This window comes from Platichthys flesus, chromosome 12 (assembly GCF_949316205.1).
Source record: "Platichthys flesus chromosome 12, fPlaFle2.1, whole genome shotgun sequence".
Taxonomy (NCBI): Eukaryota; Metazoa; Chordata; class Actinopteri; order Pleuronectiformes; family Pleuronectidae; genus Platichthys; species Platichthys flesus.
Genome location: NC_084956.1, coordinates 19,932,135 through 19,955,063, shown reverse-complemented (window position 1 = coordinate 19,955,063; position 22,929 = coordinate 19,932,135). Strand labels below are relative to the sequence as shown.

The 22,929-nt window shown below is 44.0% G+C and overlaps 2 protein-coding genes across 4 annotated transcripts in view; both read right to left on the bottom strand.

Annotated features, from left to right (window-relative positions):
* Positions 1-683: 683 nt before the first annotated feature.
* zfp36l2 (zinc finger protein 36, C3H type-like 2) lies at positions 684-4,336 on the bottom strand. 2 transcript variants are annotated; one of them, XM_062400857.1, is made up of 2 exons: positions 3,970-4,336; positions 684-3,824 (listed from the first exon to the last, which is right to left on the bottom strand). In XM_062400857.1, exons 1-2 carry the CDS (start codon positions 4,057-4,059, stop codon positions 2,613-2,615), a joined length of 1,302 nt encoding a protein of 433 aa, XP_062256841.1. In that variant the 5' UTR covers positions 4,060-4,336; the 3' UTR covers positions 684-2,612. The 2 variants fall into 2 exon arrangements, with proteins under 2 accessions (XP_062256841.1, XP_062256842.1); XM_062400858.1 differs by having other exon boundaries at positions 684-3,821.
* A 2,514-nt stretch (positions 4,337-6,850) lies between these two features.
* thada (THADA armadillo repeat containing) overlaps positions 6,851-22,929 on the bottom strand; it is a 94,942-nt gene continuing 78,863 nt past the window's right edge. The window contains exons 34-38 of one of the 2 annotated variants that reach the window (XM_062401182.1): positions 22,182-22,242; positions 21,191-21,341; positions 20,822-20,944; positions 9,030-9,205; positions 6,851-7,411 (exon numbers count right to left, since the gene is read on the bottom strand). In XM_062401182.1, coding sequence (XP_062257166.1) covers positions 7,091-7,411; positions 9,030-9,205; positions 20,822-20,944; positions 21,191-21,341; positions 22,182-22,242 — 832 coding nt within the window. In that variant the 3' untranslated portion in view covers positions 6,851-7,090. The remainder of the gene's footprint in view (positions 7,412-9,029; positions 9,206-20,821; positions 20,945-21,190; positions 21,342-22,181; positions 22,243-22,929) is intronic. The other variant, XM_062401183.1, reaches the window with a different exon arrangement.

The following is a 22,929-nucleotide window of genomic DNA, read 5'->3' as shown; positions in this document are numbered from 1 at the left end:
ACCTTACTCCCCTAACATCTGGTCCCCGAGCGCCGTACATGGTCGCTCACTGCTCTGTGTGTCCTGCACCAGATGGGTAAAAAGCAGAGATTAAATTTCCCCTTTGCATGTCTGTGCATGTGTTTGGGATGAATAAATGGATCTTAAAAAATCTTAAACTTAAACATTACACAATATGTAATATTGCGTACATTTTATTCAGTGCTATCAGTTTCGGTGGAGCTGCTGCTTTCCGCTCCAGAATCAGATTTGTCCTTTATCACGGCACATACCGACACTTAGGCTGTTCTTCCTTTGTTGGACAGGAGACAGGAATTCAGGCTGTTCCTTACCCTGTGGAAACTACCTGCTCTCTGTTTTTACTGTACGCTCAGGACAATGGGCCAATACTCGCTGCTCAAGAACCCCCCAAGGGTACTAGGACAAATAGTGTCACAGGGCAGCAAAGGCTCCACTGTACCAAGGACACACACTCCCCCACCCTCCTGCATGTCACAGGGCTTTCTCTTCTGGGGGGGAGAGGACTATAGTCGTGAGACATCTGATATTTTCATGTGAGCAACATGAGAAGCACAAGAGTCACGCTCCTGCCCATCATCAGTTCACGTTTTCGATGGACACGTCACACCTGTTGGATCTTCACACTCCGAAGGTAAAAAGAAATCACAGCTCGACAGGCCGCAGGTTTTTCGAAAAATGATTTTTATTGGGAGAACTACAAAAAAAATGTACAGTACAAAGTTAACAGTCTCACACTCAATTTGTAGTGAACTGACTCCCCAAAAAATATGACAACTCTCGCTGTCCTTTTGTCCGTTTTTTTTTTGTTACATTCAAAAAGCTTTACTTCTGATAAAGTAGTCAAAAGTACATAGTGCGCATCCCCCTGTACCTACTATGTACAAACCAAACGTGTTTATCCACTTCCCTCTCCAGCAAACTCAAGACTCAGACTAGATTTCAATATCAAAAAAAGAGAAAACAGAGAAAACGGAAATCAAAACAAGAGGAATGGGGATTTAGAGAGAAGTTACGGTTGTTTATCAGAGTGTCTGAGTGGTAACAACCTTAACAAAATGTTCAGAATCCAACACTACATTCAGTTCAATCTGTGTATAAAAAGATGCCATGTAGGAAAAATACTTTATTTGGTTAATTTTAAGGCATGTCAAGATGGTGAACCCCGTAGGCACTACACAATAATACTGGGGCACAAGGGATTGCTACATTCTTTAGCACGTGGCTGGAATCACAGTGTGACCTCGTGCAAACAGAGAGAAACAAAATTTAAAAGAAAACAAAATACTTTTTGGTTAATTTATTGACTTGGGTTCTTTGTCACTGAAGCCTGATCTAGATCAAGAAAAGAATTAAGGTTTGGACGGTCTGTACAACCACACTGTTTATACATTCTACAGATACATCTAAATAGGGATCCCAAAAAAACAAAAAGCCTTCTACAGCACTGACACAACCTCAAGAGCAAACAGCAATCACGCAAACCTTTTTTTAATAAACGTAAACAAGGAAACAAAATTAATGAAATAAATATCACATACGTTCTCTTAAATTAAGATTTTTTTTACTCATTTACAATAAAAATAACCAAGTGAAGTTACAAAAAAGGAGAAAAAAAAACAAAATATATATATTACTGTGAAAAGAACATACACTCCACTTTATGCAGATTAATAATGGCGATCATAATTTAAACATAAAAGAATATAGATCTATTGCTTCATCATACTTGATAAATACAGTATGGACACAAATTACCAATGTAGCCTATACTTTTTTTCACAAGATAATAAATAAGTTAAATAGTCCATAGCCAGTTATGCACCGCTATGCAAATCACTCAAAAAACCGCTAAAAAAATATATATTCAACCATCAGCAGTGATTTCCCCAAACAAACCCAACTCAAGAGTGCTTTTTAACCAAGCAACAAACTAGACTAACCAAACGAACCACTGGGTGGCGCTGGGAGAAGATAGGTCTGGAATGGAAGTTGAAGCTTTCAGAGAGGAAGAGAAGAAGAAAAAACAACACACAATTCGATAGAAGAAAAAAAAAAGTGTTACTTTGAGTCAAGGCATATTCTTGGCAGGATGGAGGAAATCTGAAACCGCTTAGTCTCTTCTTGTCAAGTCATGTTACACACACACACATCTAATCCCAGGAAAAGTGTGGCTTGCCTGATAGAGCAAAAAGGGAGAGGGGGCTGCCATGAGCCCTTGGGCAAGGCACTGATGGAATGCCTTCTGTTTGCTATCTAAGTTTTAATACAGCTATATTACATACAAGAAAATAAAAAGACTAAACTAATGCCTTGTCAAGGACACTTTAAACTGGATGAAGCTTTATTGATCCCTGTGGGTGAGTTTCTTCTCTTGCCCCCCACCAGGGAGGTCAGAGCAGGGTCAGCACCCCTGGAGCTGCTAGGGACTCAATGTCTTGCTCAAAAGGCACTTCAGCAGGGTGGATGCCGCTGAAAAAGGGGGCGAGTGGGGGGGTCTCAACTGGGATCCTCTGCTTGAAGGACAGTCTATCTCACCTCCACCTCCCCCCTCAGACCCGTCCATACAATCCGTTTGAGAAACAAAACGTGCTTCAGTCATCTGAAATCGACAGCCTGCTGAAGATTGGCAACCGTCTCCCCGCGTCCAGACTCGGCGACTCGGAGCCGCTGAGGCTCCCGGAAGAGCTGAGGGACCCGCTCGCATAGCTCTCCCGGTCAGAGAGCGAGTCTGGCGGGCTGCGAGGAGGCTCGAACACCGGCGACTCGCTGAGGCGGCGCAGCGCCTGCAAGTGGCTCATGTTGTAGGTCGGAGGGGAGGGTGGGCACACGCTGCTCTGCATGTTCCCGTAGTAGGCACCGGTGGAGTGGTTGTTGGCGTAGCCACCGGTGGTGTGCACTGCCAGCGGGGCCAGTAAGGCTTTTAGGTCCTGCCCGGGGAAGGAGAAGGCACTGTTGATGCAGGACATGGAGTTCGGGGAGAGCACATCATCGTAGAAGCTGGAGGCGCAGGAGGAGCCGGTGTTGGGCGGCGGCGGGGTCCGGGACGTGGGGCTGTCGAGCAGGGGGGACTCGAGTCCGTGGTGGGTGGAGAAGCCGGAGAAGCTGAGGCTGTGGTGGAGCTTTGGTCTGTCCCTCTGGCTGTAGCCGAGCTGCTGCGGCAGGATGTCCCTCTGCCCGTAGCCGCACATCTCGCGGGCCGACCGGGGCTCCCCCGTCTGCATGTTGGCGTTGGCGGCCGGAGCGGGCCGGCGCTCGTCGGCGTTGTGGATAAAGTGACACCGGGGACCGTACGGGCAGAAGCCGATGGTGTGGAAGGTGCGGCACGGCTCTGTTTTGTACTTAGGGTGGCGGGACAAGCTCCTCAACTCGTGGTAGCCGTGAGCGAACTGACATTTCTCCCCGTACTTGCACGACCCGTTCTCCTCGAAGGGCCGGCACAGCTCGGTCTTGTAGCGGGTGGAGTTGATCTGGGAGCCGGACTTCTGCTGCAGGACGCCGCGCTCCCCGTTCTCGCTGTAGGCTCGGTCGCGGAACTTGTTCTCCTTGTTCATGAGGGCCGTGGGGCTGCTGCTGTTGCTGCCGCCGCCGATCGGCATGTTCTCCTTCAGGCTGCCGTAGCCGGAGCCCACGTTGTACTTGTTGCCGTTGTTAATCGCCTCCACGTTGCTGGTCGAGTTTCTGCGGAAAAAGCCCGGCGCGAAGGGGCTGCCGGAGCCCGGAGACGTGACCGGAGCGCCCACTGCCTTCTTGTCCAGCATGCTGTTTATGTGGAGGGCGTTCATGTTCATGCCTTTATCCTGCTGCTGGAGGAAAACACAGGAGTTAGACACAGATCTCAGATCGCAGCGCACCACATGGCGCGTTTAACACCCGTTTCCCAACTTGTTGCAGCTCCTTCGCACGCTGCCTCCCCGGGAGCGCACCACTGACAAACAAACTGATATTTACCTTGTACAGCATGTCCATGTCGTAGAAAGCGGACAAGACGGTGGAAGACATCTCGTTTCCCCAAGTTTGCAGGCGCACTCCCTCTTTCATGGAGGACCGAGCAGGATCCCAGTATGCGACGAGCGGTAGTTTGTGCCACGACTGGTTTTTGGTGGCGGAAAAGTTTGTTTTGAAAAGTTGCTTCGAGAGGCTGGACGCGTGCAGTTTTCTCGCTTTTTCCCTCCTCTTAAAAAAAAAAAGGTCCGTAGCAGACGAAAGAGAGTGGAGAGGGGACCGGGTCGGTGCTGTTGGAGTTGTAGGTGTTCTGTATTTGTCCTCCCCCTCAGGAAGCGCAGAACCAGACAGCTTCACTGTGCGCACTCGCCTCCTCTGCGTCAATATAAACGCTTGGCGCACCTCAGGGAGGGGCGAAGGGAAGTCGGCGCAAAGTTTTTTTCGGTCCCGAGGAGCCGCCTCCGTCTCCTCCTCTCGCAGAAAAAAACACTTCCATGCACCGGTTGGCCGCCTATTCTTCATCACCACGCCTTGAAATCCAACCCCGGCTGCCCCTCTCCTCCCCCGCCTCCTCCTCCTCACACCCCTCCAAAACTTTTTTCCCCTCTTTTTAATCACACAACCAATCTTTGTGGATGTTTTTCTTGTGTTTGGGGGGGGGGGGGGGAGCAGCCAGTTTACAGTGCACGTTCATACCTGGGCCCTCATGTGAAGCCGAGGCGAGGAGGTGCCTTGCTAAAAGGCTCCCTCGCCCCTGCACCCAAAAGATCTGGGGTCCTTTTGAACCGCCAACAACAAAATCCTCCGGCCCCGGGAAGCACCACACTTTGGAAGCTGACACATGTATTTGTAATGGACGGAAACTCTCCCTCCCTCGCCATCCCTCTCTCTCCCTGTGGATGGGGCTGCGACCGCAACCAGGAGCGGAGAGGAGTCCAGGCAGAGTGCAGCACAGTTTCTAGAATCCGCTCGTTGCATAATACAACTTCCAGTCTACTACACATGGAAAAACAGACCCGTTAATACCCACTGTGCTCACATGACCCACTTCAGCGCCATCTCAAAGTCTACCACTGAACTTCCTCTAAATCCTCAGATTAGAAACGTGTCACCTTTTTTTTCCAAACACGTTGAGTCATTATAAACACAAAGTGAGATTTGCTTTGGGTCATATATTATTTTTTTCCCTGAGCACTCTCAGCTTCTCTCCTCCCTTGTTTTCCCCCAGTGTCAGAGTCAGGGCCCAGACTGCAGGAATGCTGCTTTCCTCTCGTTTCCCGCGGGTTAACACTGCCCCCATGAGAGCAGAGTGAGAACTGCCTGCGAGGGGAAAGGGGCGCCCCCTGCTGGGCAGAGCCGGAGCAGGATTTAAAAAGGCACATTCAGGACAAACTGGCTGCAGTAATGTCATGTTTAGTCGTTTCTTCACCTTTTGCTGCAAAACCTGCTTCCTCATTTTCTCCCCAATGAAAACCCCCCTCCACCCCACCCCTAGTTGTAAAGTCAGGCAGTGCAGTGTAGTGTAGTTGCACTAAGCTGCCCCTGTCTCACCGTGGTGTAACCTTCCCAGGACGGCAACACGTCCACATGGAAACGTCAAACTACAGCAGCTCTTACTCTCGGAGTTTGGAAAACCGCATTGGAAAAATTGCAGCGCTGGCGGCAGAGAGCAAGACTCGACATCAAAACTCCCAAAGGCTGATATTTTGGTGCCGAGGCTGTAAAAACAAAAAACTTGTGCGACACATATCACCAGAAATTGCAGGTTGCTGCGACACTTGTAACCATTAAGTCTTTTCCATACAGGATCATAATTGTAAGACTGGTTTAAAAATGATTTTTCTTTCAGTTATATATTTTAATATTCTCCTGAGTGCTTAATGGTTTGGTCGGAGAAGGAAAGAGGGAGGTTTAAAAAAAAAAAAAGGGAAAATAGCAACAGGCGAAAAACAAGTGACATAAGAGGTTGGAATCTACTACTACCAACCCTAAAATTAGGCTGAGGGCTGTCCCAGGACTATTTACGCATTTGCAAGATGTGATAAATAGTTTAATGTGAAGGACAGACACGGCGAAGCTCCTGAGAAATCCCTTGAACATGTCCTCGTCCCAAACCGCTCTCTCCCATCACACAGCTCTGTTTTTATTGGGGGATGTCGAGCTGTTCCAAAACATTACGTCAGTTTTACTGTAACAGGGAACATGGCTACCAGGGAGCGAGCAGGGTCCAGCTGTATGAGCAGGCAGCACAAACCATGCACGCACACTAACTCACACACACACACACACAGGACAGTGGACCATTGTGCCGTCCTCCTAATTACATAACCAGGAAAACTAGAGGGAAGAATAAAATCACAGTCCAATGGAAAGAATCCTGCAGTAAATTAAATATCACTGGAAAAGCACACCTCGTATAAGCATACAGTAGGAGTCGAAGCGTACACTGAAATACAACTTTGGTGACGTGTCAGCGCAAACACTTGATTTCACAATCCCATGCCTCGGCCATAAAGCTCGCCTCGCTGCACAATCACACCATTGAAGTTGGTGCTTGAAGCTTTAGGCACCGAGTTGTTTTGTTCCAAACTTTAAATCCCTGGTAGACACAGGGAAAGCAGAATGGTCCGTTTGCTCAATACTGAATACTCAATACTGTCGTGTGACAGATTCCTGCTGATAAGAGAACAGTGCATCAAGTGTTGTTGTGTACAAGCTCGCGCTGAATTGTTGTTATGGCTTCACAACTTTCCCACAGGTAGTCACATCATATCAATATTGTCTATTTCTTCTTTTTCCTCCTCATACAGAGTTATTAACGTGAAAGAATTGAGACTAACAGCTATGACTTTCCTTGTAAAAAAAAAAATGGCGCATTGAAATCATGTAGTATTTTGGGACATATTTATTTAAGAGACATCAAGGAATAGTAACCATAACAATGAAATCTGATAAACATTGAAGGCAAAATTCGTAGGAAAAAGTAAGAGACAAGTACAGAGTAAAAAAAAGACGACAAAGCCGGTCTGTGGTCTTGTGTTCATTTATCTGAAAACTTTCCTGTTTTGGAAATATAAGGAATTATGACATACAGACAATTTCCCTTGAAAAAGATATTAGAGATTCTCTACTTCAGCCTCTCCAGCACATCCAGAGCCAGTGTGGCCCTCTGGTGCCACAGGCTCAGACGGGCATGCTCCGCAGTGCAGGAGAACTGGGGCAGGGCAGGGAGGGAGTCCAGGGCCTGCTGGGAGCTGAGGGCCATGGTCTGGGCCTGGGCGGATAGAGTGTGGAGCCGGGCTTGATCCAGGATTACTGCTCCTGGGTGCTGGCACTGCTTTAAGGTCGGGATGAGGGAGGTGAGGTGTCTGTGAAGCAGCTTCACCCACTGGACAGGCTCGGCCCACAGGTTCAGATCCCCTTTCTCAAACAGGAAGTCCTCCTCATCCTGGTCATAAGGAAAACGACAGTTTACTAGAGTGCAAGTTAAAGATGATTGTTTTCTGGCTACTAGAGGACAGTGGAACAAGTTGTGTACCATTGACTGTATACAAAAATGGACGACAAGACTGCTACGAGTTAAGCCAAAGCATCTTGACCGCCACCTGGTGGCTGGCTGCAGTATGGGTCTCCATGTTCCTCCATGTTAGTGGATGGGCAAAATTAAAAAGTCAAAGATTACGTCAAACCAATATCTCTCAAAGATTATTCCTGTCATTTTTTGTAGTTCTTATCACACCAATGTTTGTTCAAGGGATAATGTATATGGTACCTTTGGTTTTATTAGTAATCTGATGATGAAAACAGGGTGACATGATTGACAGCTGAGATTGACTCTGAATTGGTAAAGGGTGCATATCGGCGATTCCTTGCTACCATGGCTCCATCCCGATAGCTACATCGAAGAAAGATCCAAAATGCACAAGATGGCAGCGTCTGTATCTGAAGTATTTTAGCTTAATCTCTGGATAGTCTGAGGAAATGGAGATGTGTCATCCATCTTTACATACAGCCTATGTTGTAGACATACAACTGACATATTGTCCCCTTTTTGGCCAACTTGTTAGCAACCAACTACATTTTTACAAATCAACAAACACAAGGCAACATTAGTTTTAATTTCCAGTGGTGTTCATTTCCAGTAACTAGGCAAGCTGCATGAAGTTATTTTTATCTTCGCTGAATCACCAACACTGATGAAAGCAGTGAAAACAGACAAACTGTGATCTGGAAAACCAAAACATTGAGCGCAAAGATGCAAAAAATGGACTATTAAACTGAGTGGAACTGCAAAATTAGGTGAAAAGTCTCCCTGGGTTCATCACTATGCTCAAATTCCACATTATCATTTGACCACATCGTTAGTAAAACAACAGTGAGTAGTGCAGCTTTAAGAATTTAAGATAGATATTTGGACAATCAGCCACAAGAACCAGGAGTTTACAGTTACTTGCTCAAAGCTGTTTGACTCGAGTCTTGAGTAGAAAGAACCCAACAATTAAACACGCACCAAAAACAAAACAAGAAAATAAACACAGTGGTCGGAGAGCAGAAACCTTGGTAGCTATAAACTGCCCAGATACTTTGTCTGCTACTGTGAGTAAAACAAGAGCAACTATAAAAAATATATTGTTCTGATGTGCCTAAGTTTCCACTCTTTACAAGCAACTTGAATTACACTCTTAATTTAGCATAAACCAGTGTTCTATCATAAAACACAAAGATGATGATATTGTTTTTCAAAACTAGTTTATTTAACACTAGGTCGACTCTTGCTTAAAGTCCCTCGAGAAGCAGCACTTGTAGGGATTCCTCTGTTCATGTATTCATTTCTTACATGAAAAGTAAGTGGATGATCACATCACAGTGTCACAGTTTTCCTGACAGAAATTAAAACTGCGACAATCATAAGCGAAAACATTTTTGGGACATGTCGTCTACTGTCTTACAAATATCTTGGTCCAGTTTGTGATGTTCTTGTAGCGCATTGTATATGGTCAATATATTATCTGCTCTGGGGGCATTGATAATACTCTGCTCCTGTGTGACCGCTGAGTGACACTCACCAAAGAGGAAGCATCGTCTGCAACTGCCTCGTCATTGTCGTCTTTGTCTCCCAGCAGCCACTCGGTCAGTGCGAGGACACCAGCGGGAACCTGCCCCCACAGCTCAAACAGCCGACACAGGAGCCCCACGCCCCGGTCCAGAGCTACAGGAGGACACACTGACACACCGGACATTTCTGAGGACAGACGAGACAACGCATTTACTGAGTCTGCAAACACTGTTTTACAGTAAAGTCTCAAAGACACAGTAATCCATAATGAGCACAACCAGAATAAGAATGAACAATAAACAAGCATGTTGAGAGATCATAAATCATGGGCGGAACAAGTGGATAATATGCATTGTAAGCTACTGTAACTGTTATTATTGTAACTGACATTTAGTATAATGTTATGCTTTTCAAATCTAATATAAAATGAGGTTTCAGATCGGATGGGTTGACATTGTTCTGTTATTAGCATTATCAACCTGTTTAAAAAGGTTAAGTCTAATTTATGCTCAATGTTAGATACATACAGTTAAACTTTGCGCACGTCTCCTGAAAGGTTACGGATACGAACGAAACAGATCAGTACCAATGGAAATGGTGGGGGGCAGTGTAGCCAATAGTTCAGTTGGGACCATTATAAAGACAGGAAGAAGAAAGTTTAGGAGACTTTGAGAGACTTTGTGAATTGGTGAGAATCTTCATGCATCTACTTCCCCCTTTGTATTTCAGGGAATCACTGACCACCACAACCTAACTGCTTTTACCTCTTCCTTATGAGGTACATTATCGCAACCTCCTCCACTCTCGCCATGTCTACGTTGTCAGACACTCTGGACACTGCGCTGCCCTCTACTGGATGTATTGCTTAGCAACCCTGCCAATGTAAAGGCTACACGGAAGTATGAGGGCGGAGTTAATGCCACAACTGATTGAGTTAAGCATGAGGGAGAAATGTGAGTCCCGAGGGTTTTAACCATCTGTATGGCTAATAACCTTATGTATTAAAAATCACAGTCATGTCAAGGAATCAGACTAGAGATTAAAAGAATCTGGTTACCGGCATACAATCTCTGGAAGAGAAAGCCAATTACTCAGCTATATACAGTGTCCACAGGTTTCTCAATGGGCTCCTACAGCAGTGCATGTGAATGAAATAATCCATGCACATGGAGTTTTGTGTAATGCGGTGGCATGAAAGGAAAAACCATTACTTGTACTGGTGTGTCCCTCTATCCAAAATAATTAAATCCAAAGTCTGACAAACTGAAAACTGAAATAAATAATTCTAAATAACTCCAGTTTCCACAGCTGAACAGTGCACTATTTGTAAAATTCTAAAGGAAAATGTGCATGCATGCATGTCACTCTGCCACAAGTCCCAGCACAGGGAACAAACAGCATAGTCTGTAGGATTATCAACTGTGAAATATAAACACCAAGTCCGATTCATAAAGAGAGATCTGATTACTAAACACCTGCCCAGAAACATAATCCCCACTCAAAAACGTGTCATGGTGGGCATGTAGCCATTGGTGCTTGTGACGTAGCGATGATTGAATGATGCAGAGCTGATGGTGTGTTCCAAACTTATTTTGAACGACTGTGCATGTGTGTCTTCTCGACTCATAGAAGCAAAACATTCTGCACGTTTCACCAATACGCACATGCACGCACAGTAAAGCCTGAAACATGCTTCTGCGACTGCGTCTTTTCACGCCGCTGTGGCGCAAGACTCGTTTTCATTCATGCTTCCCCAACCGTTGCGCGTCTTACAAAGCAATTCCGCGCGAGAACACTAGGCGGAGTAATGCTTTTTGTCGAAGACGACCTTAGAGACGCCTTCTTTCTTCTTCGTCGATTGTTTATTTACATAGCCACTGCGGCTCCTCTTAGCCTTTTTCTGGCGGACAAATCCGCCAGTCAGTGACAGGTTATACAAGTGATCATACTATCGGATATCTTCTGCCAAGTGCTCTTCTATTTGGTCCATATTCGTTCTTCTAAATCTTCCGTGATTTCTGCCGGTATTATGGGGCATGAAACCAGAAATGCAGCTCCAGAAGGGATGTAGAGCAGACCAATCACAGCCTTGCGGGCTGAGTGACCTTGCGGAGCTTTGCCGTAAATTTTAGAAAAGGGGGTCGACACCCGTCAGCACGTAAGGAGGGATACATAAGCACGTAAGGGACCCGGAAGGGCTCTTGCGCTTACGGGCCCGTGAAAACGCAGAAGCATGTTTCAGGCTTAAGAGCAAACGCTCCACTTCCTGTGGAACGTCCACACACATCCCCCCCCCCCCCACACACACACACACACAGTTAGTGAAGTGTGAGACAAACTTCAAAAGGGGAAACATAAAGTTCAACTCCATCTAACATCACCAGTTGTCCTCGCAGCAACTATCTGACAGAGGTGTGTGTGTGTGTGAGAGAGTTGTTCTCCCAGCTTTACCATTCTCACCACAGCTGACACCCAGATAACACCAGAAACTTCAAAAGGCTTTGAGAGCCACTAGCCAAAACACTACCACCATGGGAAGAGAGGAGGGAGGGAGGGAGGGAGGGAGGGTGGAGGTACTGTATATAGACCCCATAGGCACACATACAGTGTAAAACACACAAACACGAATAGGGTCGGGAACCCAGATTGTTTTCCGTCTTCAGAGAGCAGGCGTATAATCAGAGCCGAGCCTGACGTCTGAGCGGAGAGGGAAACCTGGTCTGTGAACATTAGAGGCTGTTGATTGTACCGTATTAGAGGAGATTTCAGAGTTTAGGAGCTTGAATGACAAATTCCTTTCTTTAGCAAGAAGCGGCCTCACCCTGGGACGGCCCTTCCTATGATGTCAAGCCTTTACAGAGTCCTACACCTCTGAATAGGAAATTTTAGCTGCGTTCAATTTATCTACTTTTCTACAGAGGTTTTACACGTTGCTTAACGCGATTTCCCTCCTCGAGCTGTCGGTGCAAAATGCTCAGTTTCTCAAGGGGATTGTCTTTCACGCGGTTCCTGGTCTGAAGCTTATGAGTGTGTGTGTGTGTGTGTGTGTGTTTGTGTGTATGAGCGTTGTCCTATGTTGTTTTGTTTATTGATTTTGAATAACCTTGTCTCTGTATATGACAATATCCCTGCCAGTTGGTGAGTGAATGTGTTTGAGAATGATGGGGTGAGGCTGTGTATGTGTGTGTGTGTGTGTGTGTGTATGCATGTGGGTGTGCAGTTGGCATCCCCTGGCACACTCTTCATCCACTGGCACTCATTGGAGCTGGGCAGGGCAGGAGCGGGAGGGGAAAAACTTAACCCTGTGCCACTTGAGGAAAAAGAAAAACAGTTGAACCATTCTGAAGAGTTTTTTTTTTACTGAACTAAGATCTTTGGTTGCCTTGTTCCAGACGGTGGAAACTAGGTTTTTATAAAGAGCTTTATATGTAAATCGGCATCTTGAAGCACAACCAGCCCTTCACCCGGCCCACACTATCACCTTTATTGAGGAAGTGCACATGAGGGAATGAAAGCAGCCCAATGTGCCACAGCTTCCTCTTATGTGGACAGAAAACCACAAAACAAAAATAAAGAGGCTACAGGCAAGTAAGCAGGCTGTTTGATGCTGTAGGCACAGCAGTGCTTCCTGCTACATGCTAACACCAACATGGAAGTGTGTTTACATTTTTTAAAGAGAGTTAAACTGCACACAGGAAGAAAATGGCCTCACTAAAACAATTAACGATTTCATCACTCTGTGTGTAAGCCTTTTCCATTGCAGTTTACTTTTTCCTTAGATCGTGGCACAAGCTGAATGAGGGTCAGAGGTGAGGCTAGCACTGTGCTGAGGGGTCTTCCCTAGAGGACTTGAAGTTGCTTGTGGAGACGAGGATGCTTAACACACTTGGGATTATCGTGGAGAACATTTAACATCCCCTCCACGAGCTGCTCAACAACTTTCTGTAGAAGACGTCATCAGTTTTGACAAAGAACACGACAGGAAGTCTTGGCTTTCAGCTGCCGTCACGCTGCACAATGATTCTCCTGTGTGTTGGATGAGGAGATAGTTTACTGCTCACCTGGACATTGCCTCATATCTGTTACATGTATCTGATTGATGAGACCTTTCAAGGCTTGCTCTCTATATAGTAGATTATATTACCTCCATTGCACATGCAGCATGTAGTGTAGCTATAGTTTTTTCTTTAGTCTCAGTTTTTTTGATTATTTACATGATTCTGATTCATGATTTATTGGAGGTTATTGTGGGTTTTAATTCTCCCTTTTTAAGTTGAGAAGTGGCTGCTGCACCACTGCCATTTCCCCTTTAGGTTTTATCAAGTTCTCTTTCTCTCTCTCTCTGTCCGTCTATACAGAGGGATGTCAGTGGGGGTGTCGGGCTGTCAGGACAGTGAAATGAGAGACATCCAAAGCACTTCCCGCCCCCGCAGTCTTCCCGCTACTGGTGTCATCATGTTCACTATAGAGAGAGTTAATTCCTCTGCTCAGCCGCCCACATCCAAAGGATTTGGGTTTGAAGCCCTCCCCCTATCTCCCGCCCTCCCTCCAACTGACTGTTAAGCAGGGGGTAAGGGGGCACCCATCCCACCTGGGCTGTAAACTGCAGCCGGACCACTGTATGGGTCTCTCAGCTACACCTGCCCTGTCCCACAGTCACGTCTATATTCCATTCAGCCTGAGGGGGCCCACAGTGATCTGCATGTCCAGGGTTTAATCTATTCATCTGCTTCTAACATGTATATTATCAAACTCAAAAGTACATACAACTTGCCTTGTCTGAATAGTCTGAAAACAAGCCTCGAAACAATATAAAACAACAAAGAGTCGACAAAGACAAGACTTTCACCCAAAGATGGGAAAAGACCCGCAACGTTAACACACACACACACACACACACACACACACACACACACACACACACACACACACACACACACACACACACACACACACACACACACACACACACACACACACACACACACACACACACACACACACACACACACACACACACACACACACACACACACACACACACAGTTGTTACAGGCTTGACAGTGGAGCCGGGACACCAGGAAGTGCAGGTGTGAGATAGAGAGAGGTGTGAAATAAAAACAGACCCTTTACAGCGCTGACTTCCTCTGTAGACTGAGAACAACAACAACAACGGGAAAGAATAACACAACAAAGAGTACCAAAACTAGGTAGAATGGTAAGCATTAAAATAAACGTCTACTGATGATGCACTTATCAGTGAGTCCAGACTGTGGCTGTTGAAGGATCATATACAAGTCAATAGAAACCGGAAGGTGGATGTCTCCTGTCTGTCTCTGTAGTGAAACGTACTCATTCCAATCTCTGTTTCACTACCGATTGTAAATTCTCTGGTTTGAATTTAAATACCTTTTCAGATATGGAATAAAAAACACTGCTGGTTTCACCTATCTGTTAATATGGGTGCTAATATGGGATTAATCCCATGTTATTATGGATCCTACAAATCCAATTGACTATTTCCCATTGGTCTTATATTATTTGTATTCATGAAATGCCATAACTGTAAAACAGGGTTAGTCGACAGTAGAAAAAACACAGAGGCCAGTGCCTATGTTACAGCAGTAATTATATCTTTACAAATAAGTAAACGCACATTTAGATGCTGTGCCCATATACATCGTTTATAGATTTGTTGTCAAATGTTTATTTATTCATCCACACAGCTGGCATGAATGACAAGTTAAAGTAATAGGAAGCAGCATTTTTTGTCCCAAACTTAGGCTGTATATAATAAATAGCCCGGTTGCAGAGGCTGACAACTTGTACCAAAGACGTAATTTAGAGCTAGAGTCTGTCCATATTTTATAGCTTTGAATAACTAATTAAAACCAAACTTTGTGATAAATGACCACTTGAACATACATCAGTGTGATAAAAACTATAATGACAGAGCCATTTTTGAGAAAAGTTTTAGTTTTAATTTGGTCCCATCTGCTAACCTGGCAGGCTTATGGCCCATACTACAGCCAGCCACCAGGGGCTGATTGAGACGCTGTTTTTCGTGATTTTTCTGTCTGTGAATCTTTTGACTGTGAAAGTCGTCGTTACATAAATATTAGCAAGTCTGAGCTGAAGGTCCAATGACATCTGGGTCAGACTGCGTTTGTTTCACAGTAGCACAGGATGCACAACGAGTCTGCCTCAGCTTGACACGTCTGAACCGAGAATTGGCTTCACAGAGATAATCTGCACTCCTGTTATCTTCAAATCACGTCACAGCCAAGTATCACAACCTGCTGCTTGACACTGTAAACACACTTCTTCAAGACAGCCTGCAGCCACCGGTCATAACTGAGACATGTGATTTTGTTTCACACCAAATCATTAAAATCTCATTTCCCCGCGCTGCCGTTTGAGTGAAACCTGCGAAAAACATCACTTGTGTTTGTGTGTTTTCACTGGACAGTAAAATAACAGCTTATTAATTCCAACAGGAAAGTTGAGAGCTGAAAATCCACTCTCCAGCACCAAGTACCTTCAGTTGTACATCTAGATAAATGAGTGATAGACAGGTCGTGGTGTGTTTAGTGAGTGTCCTTCAGCCTTGTCAGGTCAAAGGCTTCCATTCATCGCTGCAGGTGAACGAACTGGGGTAAAGGACACAGGACTTGTTCGCTTTACAGTGAGCCAAGGAGGTTACTTCAGGCGAGCCAGGTGATAATGGTTCACTGAGGCTGCCCTGGAAAATATGGACACGTCAGCAGAGTGTGTGAGGCCACTAAAGAGAGCTTAACACTACTTTGTCATTTGTGAAAAATAGGAAATAAGCTCATGAGAAAACAGACTGATTCCACTCTCACATTTGTAGGATGAATGTGAAATCGTCGTGAGCCTGTTAGCTTAGCACAAAGACTCGAAACAAAAAACAACAGATGTCACCAAAGTGAACAATAGGGAAAGGTTTGGGTTATATTTGCTATATATTTGCATATTACCTTAACCTTAAATTGTAATTTACCTTTATTGAACTGTCATGTCCTTTAATGTTTTTGTGGCGAGATTTTTTTTCTAACTTAATACCGTGTGCTGAGAAAAGAAAATTGTTTACCAAACTTAAATTGGTGCCATACAAATAAATTAGATGTACAAATGTTATTAATTGTGTTAACATAACTTCTTAACTTTAATATGAACAAACTTCATCTGAGTATTATCAGTGGAAGGATTTTTGTAGTTATACGTAATAGTTTTCTCTTTGCAGTTTGTTAACAGTGAGCTTTAGTGGTCCTGGTAGACCTCTTTTTTGTTGATCATGGTGAATATTTGAGTGATAATGTGACGATGGCTTGGAGTAAAGAAGTAGGGGCTCATATTTCAGTAGACACATGTCAGGGGGGTCTGTTGTGTGTGAATTCCTGTTCCATTAATAGCAGCTCTCAGTTAATCTTGTTTTACACTATAAACAATCTTCCGTATTTAATAGTCAATTGGAAATAATGTAATAATTTTGTCATTGCAATATTAAGGGGGGTCAGAGGCACATCGGGCTGTTCCTTTAATACACACAATATATAATTTAATTGTTAAACTCCTACAAGATGTACTTGACCACCTGATAAGTATATGTCAAATTAAATTAGTTTTAATTGTCAGGTCTGTAGGGTGTACGTCTCATTACTGTCATGTTTTGTTCAATCTTGCTCATTTGTTTAATAAAGGTCCCAATGTTTTTAATCAAGATGGGGGATAACAGTGCAGTTCAACGTCCTTTGACTTTTGTCTCCCCTCACCACATTTCTAATCACTGCCTTCTTATCACATGTCGTCCGATCCAAATCCCTCTGTGCTCTATATATAAAGTGATCCCTCTGTTCCTGCCCCGGCTCTGTCACGGTGCTGGAGGTCCAGTGAGGGTGAGCGGAGTTTGATTTCAGACCCAATTACTCTGGAGGTATTTGAGAGGGGGGCGGCGGTGGTGGTGATGCTGGTGGGGGGTTGGAGGGGCAGTGTGGGGGTGTTGGAGGGCAGGATGGGGTTAAATTAGATTTGCTCTTCCTGCCCAGGACAATGACTCCACTGTGGTTCATGGCTCTGGGAAGAAGAGACTTCACTGACCTGATGTGAATGTGCCCAGATTTCTCTCCCACATTGATTAAACAGGTTTAATTGTATTATGACTCATCTAAATTATAAGTACACAACTGTAAGTGTAAAAGGAAATTCATCTATTTCAAGTTTTTCAAAGCAGTTTATTAATGAGTCTTGCTCTAATTCATCAATGAAATTAATTAATGAGATTCATTTTTACCCAGTGACACGCACTTATAGCCCTGTAGGAGAAAAAACAAATATACTTAAGTGTTCAAACTAATTTTCTCAGTTTAACATTTTGGGAAGATTTATCCACTTTTTTTTGCTGTGAACCAGATAAGACATCAAACTTGTGTCTGTGCTGTCCAGCAAGACTATTATCACATGATTAAGACAACAATGAGTTTGAACATTTACATTTCTATATATTTCTTGACTTTCTGAAAGAGGAGGGCTGTTTAGCAATTTGGCCGTTTGTTTCCCTGAGTGTTTTGCAAAAGCCGTCTCTGTTCTCACATCTCTGGCTGTCCTCCATATCAAAGGGCCAGGAGTCGTTGCCTGCATCTGAAGCAGCTAACACCTCCGATACTTGACTCTGCAACGGCAGGTCATAAAACACACACACACACACACACACACACACACACACACACACACACACACACACACACACACACACACACACACACACACACACACACACACACACACACACACACACACACACACACACACACACACACACACACACACACACACACACACACACACACACAAAGACAGTTGTTTTTCCACTGGCACAGCACCACATTATAGCTATGATTTAACAACATGCTGCATTACTCTATTTCTGTTTCCTTGACACTCTGACACCAGCAGGTAACTATGCTGACCAAAGATCAGGTACAGGTCAACAAGAGAGACACACACCAGGTGTCTGCCATGGTGGGAGAGAACTCAATCACTGTAACAGCCGAGCTCTTGAAATCCCATCCAACATTTGACCAGGAGTCTGTAAAGTAAGTTCAGCTGCGCTAAAAAGAAGACTAAACAATAATACCCCATTTCTCCCAAAAGTTATAAAATACACCAAAAACAACTTGATCTCTATATCAAACTGATATATATATATAATAGACCCAAGATATAGATATATATATATCAGATGGAAAGGGGAATAAGTGCAAAAAAGAAGAGGAAGGACAGATTTCTCTTCTCTCCTTTCGTGTCCTCTTATTGTAAATATAACTTTTTCAGTGACAACATTTTAACATGTCACTGGAGGAACTGAATGGTGTTACTCGTAAAAAACAACCAAACAATTGATGGCCGAATTCCATATAGTCTCAGTTCCATGGTGTTGTTATTGTGCTGCCACACTGTGAAGACTTTCTGGGACTCCTGCAAGATTTCCTGCAATGGTTTTAAGTTCCCAGGAAAAGGGACTGCAGTGGAACGCTGCTCTCGATTTGTTCTCCTGGTGACAGCAGTAAGTGCATTCTTAAAGAAATTGTGACTGTATGACATTTTTTTCCATAGCTCAACAAGAACCAAAATGTCCTCCCCACTCACTGTTTTGTATTTAATTTTAGAACATCACTTGAGTTTAAGTTTTAAAAGTAGTATAATGAAATATTTTTCCACTGAAGGATTTTTAATTGTACTTTTCAACAGTCACTCGGATGTGAGTTCTTTGGGGTTTTTCTGTTGTTTTTCATTTAGATGAAGAACTCCACTCTTCTGGCCAAATCATTCATTCATTTGATTCAAGACAATTTCCTGTATCTTTTCTTCATCCTGCTCTGTGCGCACATTCCTGCAGTGTGTACGGCACGTGTTGAAATAAACTAGGAATTCTGTGCAATTTTCATGGTCAGTTTGGAGGTTGGAGTAAGTTTTGGAGCGGCTTGGCTGGAGGGTGAACGGCCACACAAAAGAATAGAGACAAAAACTCACCCTCATTACCCAGAGTGCATCCAGGAGGAAATGTAGGCGGGTTTACGGTAAGTAACACACACACACACAAGGCCTCCTACACACAGAGAAACACTGTAATCTCCAAATGAACAGTGGATATGGACAAAGGAGGATGGCCCACTCGATTTTACACACACACACACACACACACACACACACACACACACACACCCTTTCACTCACTTCTTGGAGAAATATTCAAACCTTCACTACAACGTTTACCTTACTCGAACCACTCGAACACGTACTCACCTTCAATTTTATGATTACATTCTGAGGACCAGCCGTTGCCAGTCCCACACACACATACGGACACCCAGTGTGTAATTATGTCTATTGTGTTCTCTTCCTGTTGTAGAGAAAACTTCTCTATCTTAGTCAAGTTGTTGAGCTTTTATCAGATTTTAACTGACAGCTTATCTGAAGCTGTCTGGCCTTATGTACATAAACACACACACACACACACACACACACACACACACACACACACACACACACACACACACACACACACACACACACACACACACACACACACACACACACACACACACACACACACACACACACACACACACACACACACACACACACACACACACACACACACACACACACACACACAGTCCATTTCAGGCTTTAGCAAAAACAAGCTGGAGTTGAGTCTTCCCCCATGACTCTGCCCTCCCATCCATAAACAGCGTTTCCATGTGGGGCTGCAGAGACTTTAGTGGAGATGTTCTTCTATCTTGTGTTATGTTATGAGATTCTATCAGTACCAACAGACACAATAAGGGTTGTGCAGGGAGGAAAACTAGCAAAATACAGGAAGTGAGTGTGGTGACGACAGGAAGTAGCACTGTGGCTGTTTGTAGGGGGACACTTGATAGGTGGCTGCTTTATGTTCTCTAAGAAGGAGGCAGAGAACTGTGAGGGTCCAGTCACTGGTGTCTGTATACCTGAGGTATTTTGTGAGTAAGGCTGGGCTACATATAATTCTTCAGAGAACTGACCTCAGACATTCCCAAAAAGATACTTTACTCCACATTCAAGCACACACAAATTTGTACAGCATTGGCACAATATATTCCCTAGCCCCAAACCCTAACCCTTAACCTAAACTAAACCTAATTCTAACCCTTACTCTAAAACAAAGTCTAAACCCCCAAAACAATCAAATAAAGGGATGGTCACAAAGTGAGGACCGGCCCAAATGTCCTCAATTTCCCAAAATGTCCTTGGTCCGTTGGTAGTAGTTTCAACCCTGGTCCTCACAATGAAGCTGTACAAGAGCACACACACACACACACACACACACACACACACACACACACACACACGCACACACGCATGCACGCACACACACAAAAACACCCTTACACTCTTGTGTCCCCTCTGCCAAACTAGAATTTAGCGCCCTTCATTACAGGAATTCTTTACCACCCTTTGCTCGAAATGATGTCATCGACCACTTTCAACATCAGCATGTGTTTGTGGTGTTTTTTATATTGGTGTGTGTCTATTTAATCATACGAGGGTGTGTGTGTGTGTTTGTATTTCATTGCAATATCCCTCTGCACTGACTCTGCTGTGTTTGTGAACATGGGTGTGTGCTACCATGGTTGTGTACAGGTCTGAAAAGGTGTATTTACGCATGATTTATAAGCCTACGTGTGTGTGTGTGTGTATGTGTGTGCATTATCATTTCCAATCTGAGCAGTGAGTGTGTACCTTTACTGAGCAGAGGTGCTGGTACATTAGCTATGAAATCAGAGGCTGAATCTCGGACTTCGTGGTCTTCATCCTGCAGCAATGTGAACAGACTCCTCCACAGAGAAACTGTAGTGAACAGACCTGAAATACACATAGAAAAAAACACACACACACACACGTGTCTTACTTTCATTCTGTGTTTCAGGCCAACACATTTTCTGAAAATTACTTACAATTTATATTTGGCAACACAGGTTGGACTTGTTAACTTTTGCTTTCTCATCGGAGCATTTATCGCAACTGCACCAGAGGCGGACATTGTGTTAAGTCGTGTTACATATTGCGATGTGTGAGGCTGTGTTTTGTCCAATCGCATTTGAGACTCACCCAGTGGCAGATGAGGGTTGGTCAACAGAGCTTCTGTAGAGTTGACCAACACCTTGGCGGCCATCAGCTTCACCTCCGCCGGCTGCTCTTCGCTGCAGCATGAGCACACCAGCGCCCCCCACTGAGCAAAACAAAACATTGCACTTGCAACCTAGAAAACATATTTTAAAGATTAATACCAATAACCCTTTTGCTTTTAAATGTATCGATCTAGGTTCCACTATGATACATCAAGAAAGTTGGCTGTGCATATTAGTGGTCATGGGAACTGCAGTACTGAGTTTGGGGTGATTTGGACAAGCTAACATTAATACAAATTTAATAAACTAGCGAACAGTGTTCTGTGGCAGTCAGTGGGGTGGGGGCTGTGGGCCTTAACAGGTGCAGACCTCAGCCATGGCAACAACATTGATAGAATTACTTCCTGTTTGTCAAACTTTCATTGTTGCTGAGCTTCACTGAACATTCAAGCTGCTCCAATGGTCTTTAGAGGCTGACAAAAATTACCCAGAACAACAAAAACTATGGGGAAGCAGGTCCCAAAAAAAGCCAAATAACATTATTAAGAACATGAATGTCTCTTTCCTTTAAAAAAAAAAAAAAAGTACAAATTCTCAGTCAAACAATCATGGTAGAAGCACATGTGGAGCTAATAACAGTGATAATGGCTGTTTAAGTAATTAATGCAATTCAATGTAATTGGTTGTGCTATAAGTGGCACCTACTATTGTAAGTTAATAAGTATGTTGAGATAAAAGGTGTGTTCACTCCTCCTCTTGATTCAGTGTGTAATGACTCTTCAGACCTTGATTGAGGGCAACGAGTAGAATGCTAAGCTACTAGTTACAACCAAAATGAGGCAACATGGCTGTTGGCTGCTTGTAACAACTGACACGTCATTCTTGGTCACTTCTGTATCTCAAGTCAGCACAAACTCTATAGGAATATGTGGTCAGAAATGATTAAAGCATACATGTTAATCATTCTTTACCTTTGGGTCAGAGTTCACCAGTTGAGACATCAGGGTTAGGGCAGCGCATTGGAGCTCCACACTGAAACACAAAATCAACAAACACGTTCATTGTCTAAATATTCAACTTATCAGCTTATTTTTGTTGCCCTTCACAGATTAGAAGTTGTTTTTCTCTTAACTTAATTAGGGACTGGGTGCAAAGTAATTTTTATAAATATTTTGTATAAAATTGACAATTATCTATGTAGTGGATCTTGAAGGTTCTTAGCTTCACTCTTCAATCCATTACATTGGAGATTAACATTAACGTCATTTTGGTTGCTTAATATTACAGCTGTCAAGCTGCTATCAAACCTGCCCTGAACTCCAGATAACCTCCTGAAATTATCCCGAGGGGCGGTATGTGAGTACACGTATATATGAGTCAGTTGCTGTGAGTTTCTATTGCCTAATGGGATGCAATACAGCAGGGAAACTTTCAGAGGATTCATCGCAAGTGAGAGGGCGTGTTGAAGATGTTACTCACACCCACAGACCTGTTGCTGAAAAGACCTTTAAGAAAACAAATATCGGGATGAAAAAGAGCTGCCAGTTACGTCAATACAGACAAATATGTAAACTTGGAAAGACACCGAGATTTGAGTGTTTTTAGTTATAAGGGCCAACACCCGTGTTGATGTGCTGTAAACACAGGTCTAGTATTGCATGTAAAGGTTCTGGAAGTTATTTATCACATAATCCGTGTACTGCTTCGTCACATAATTAA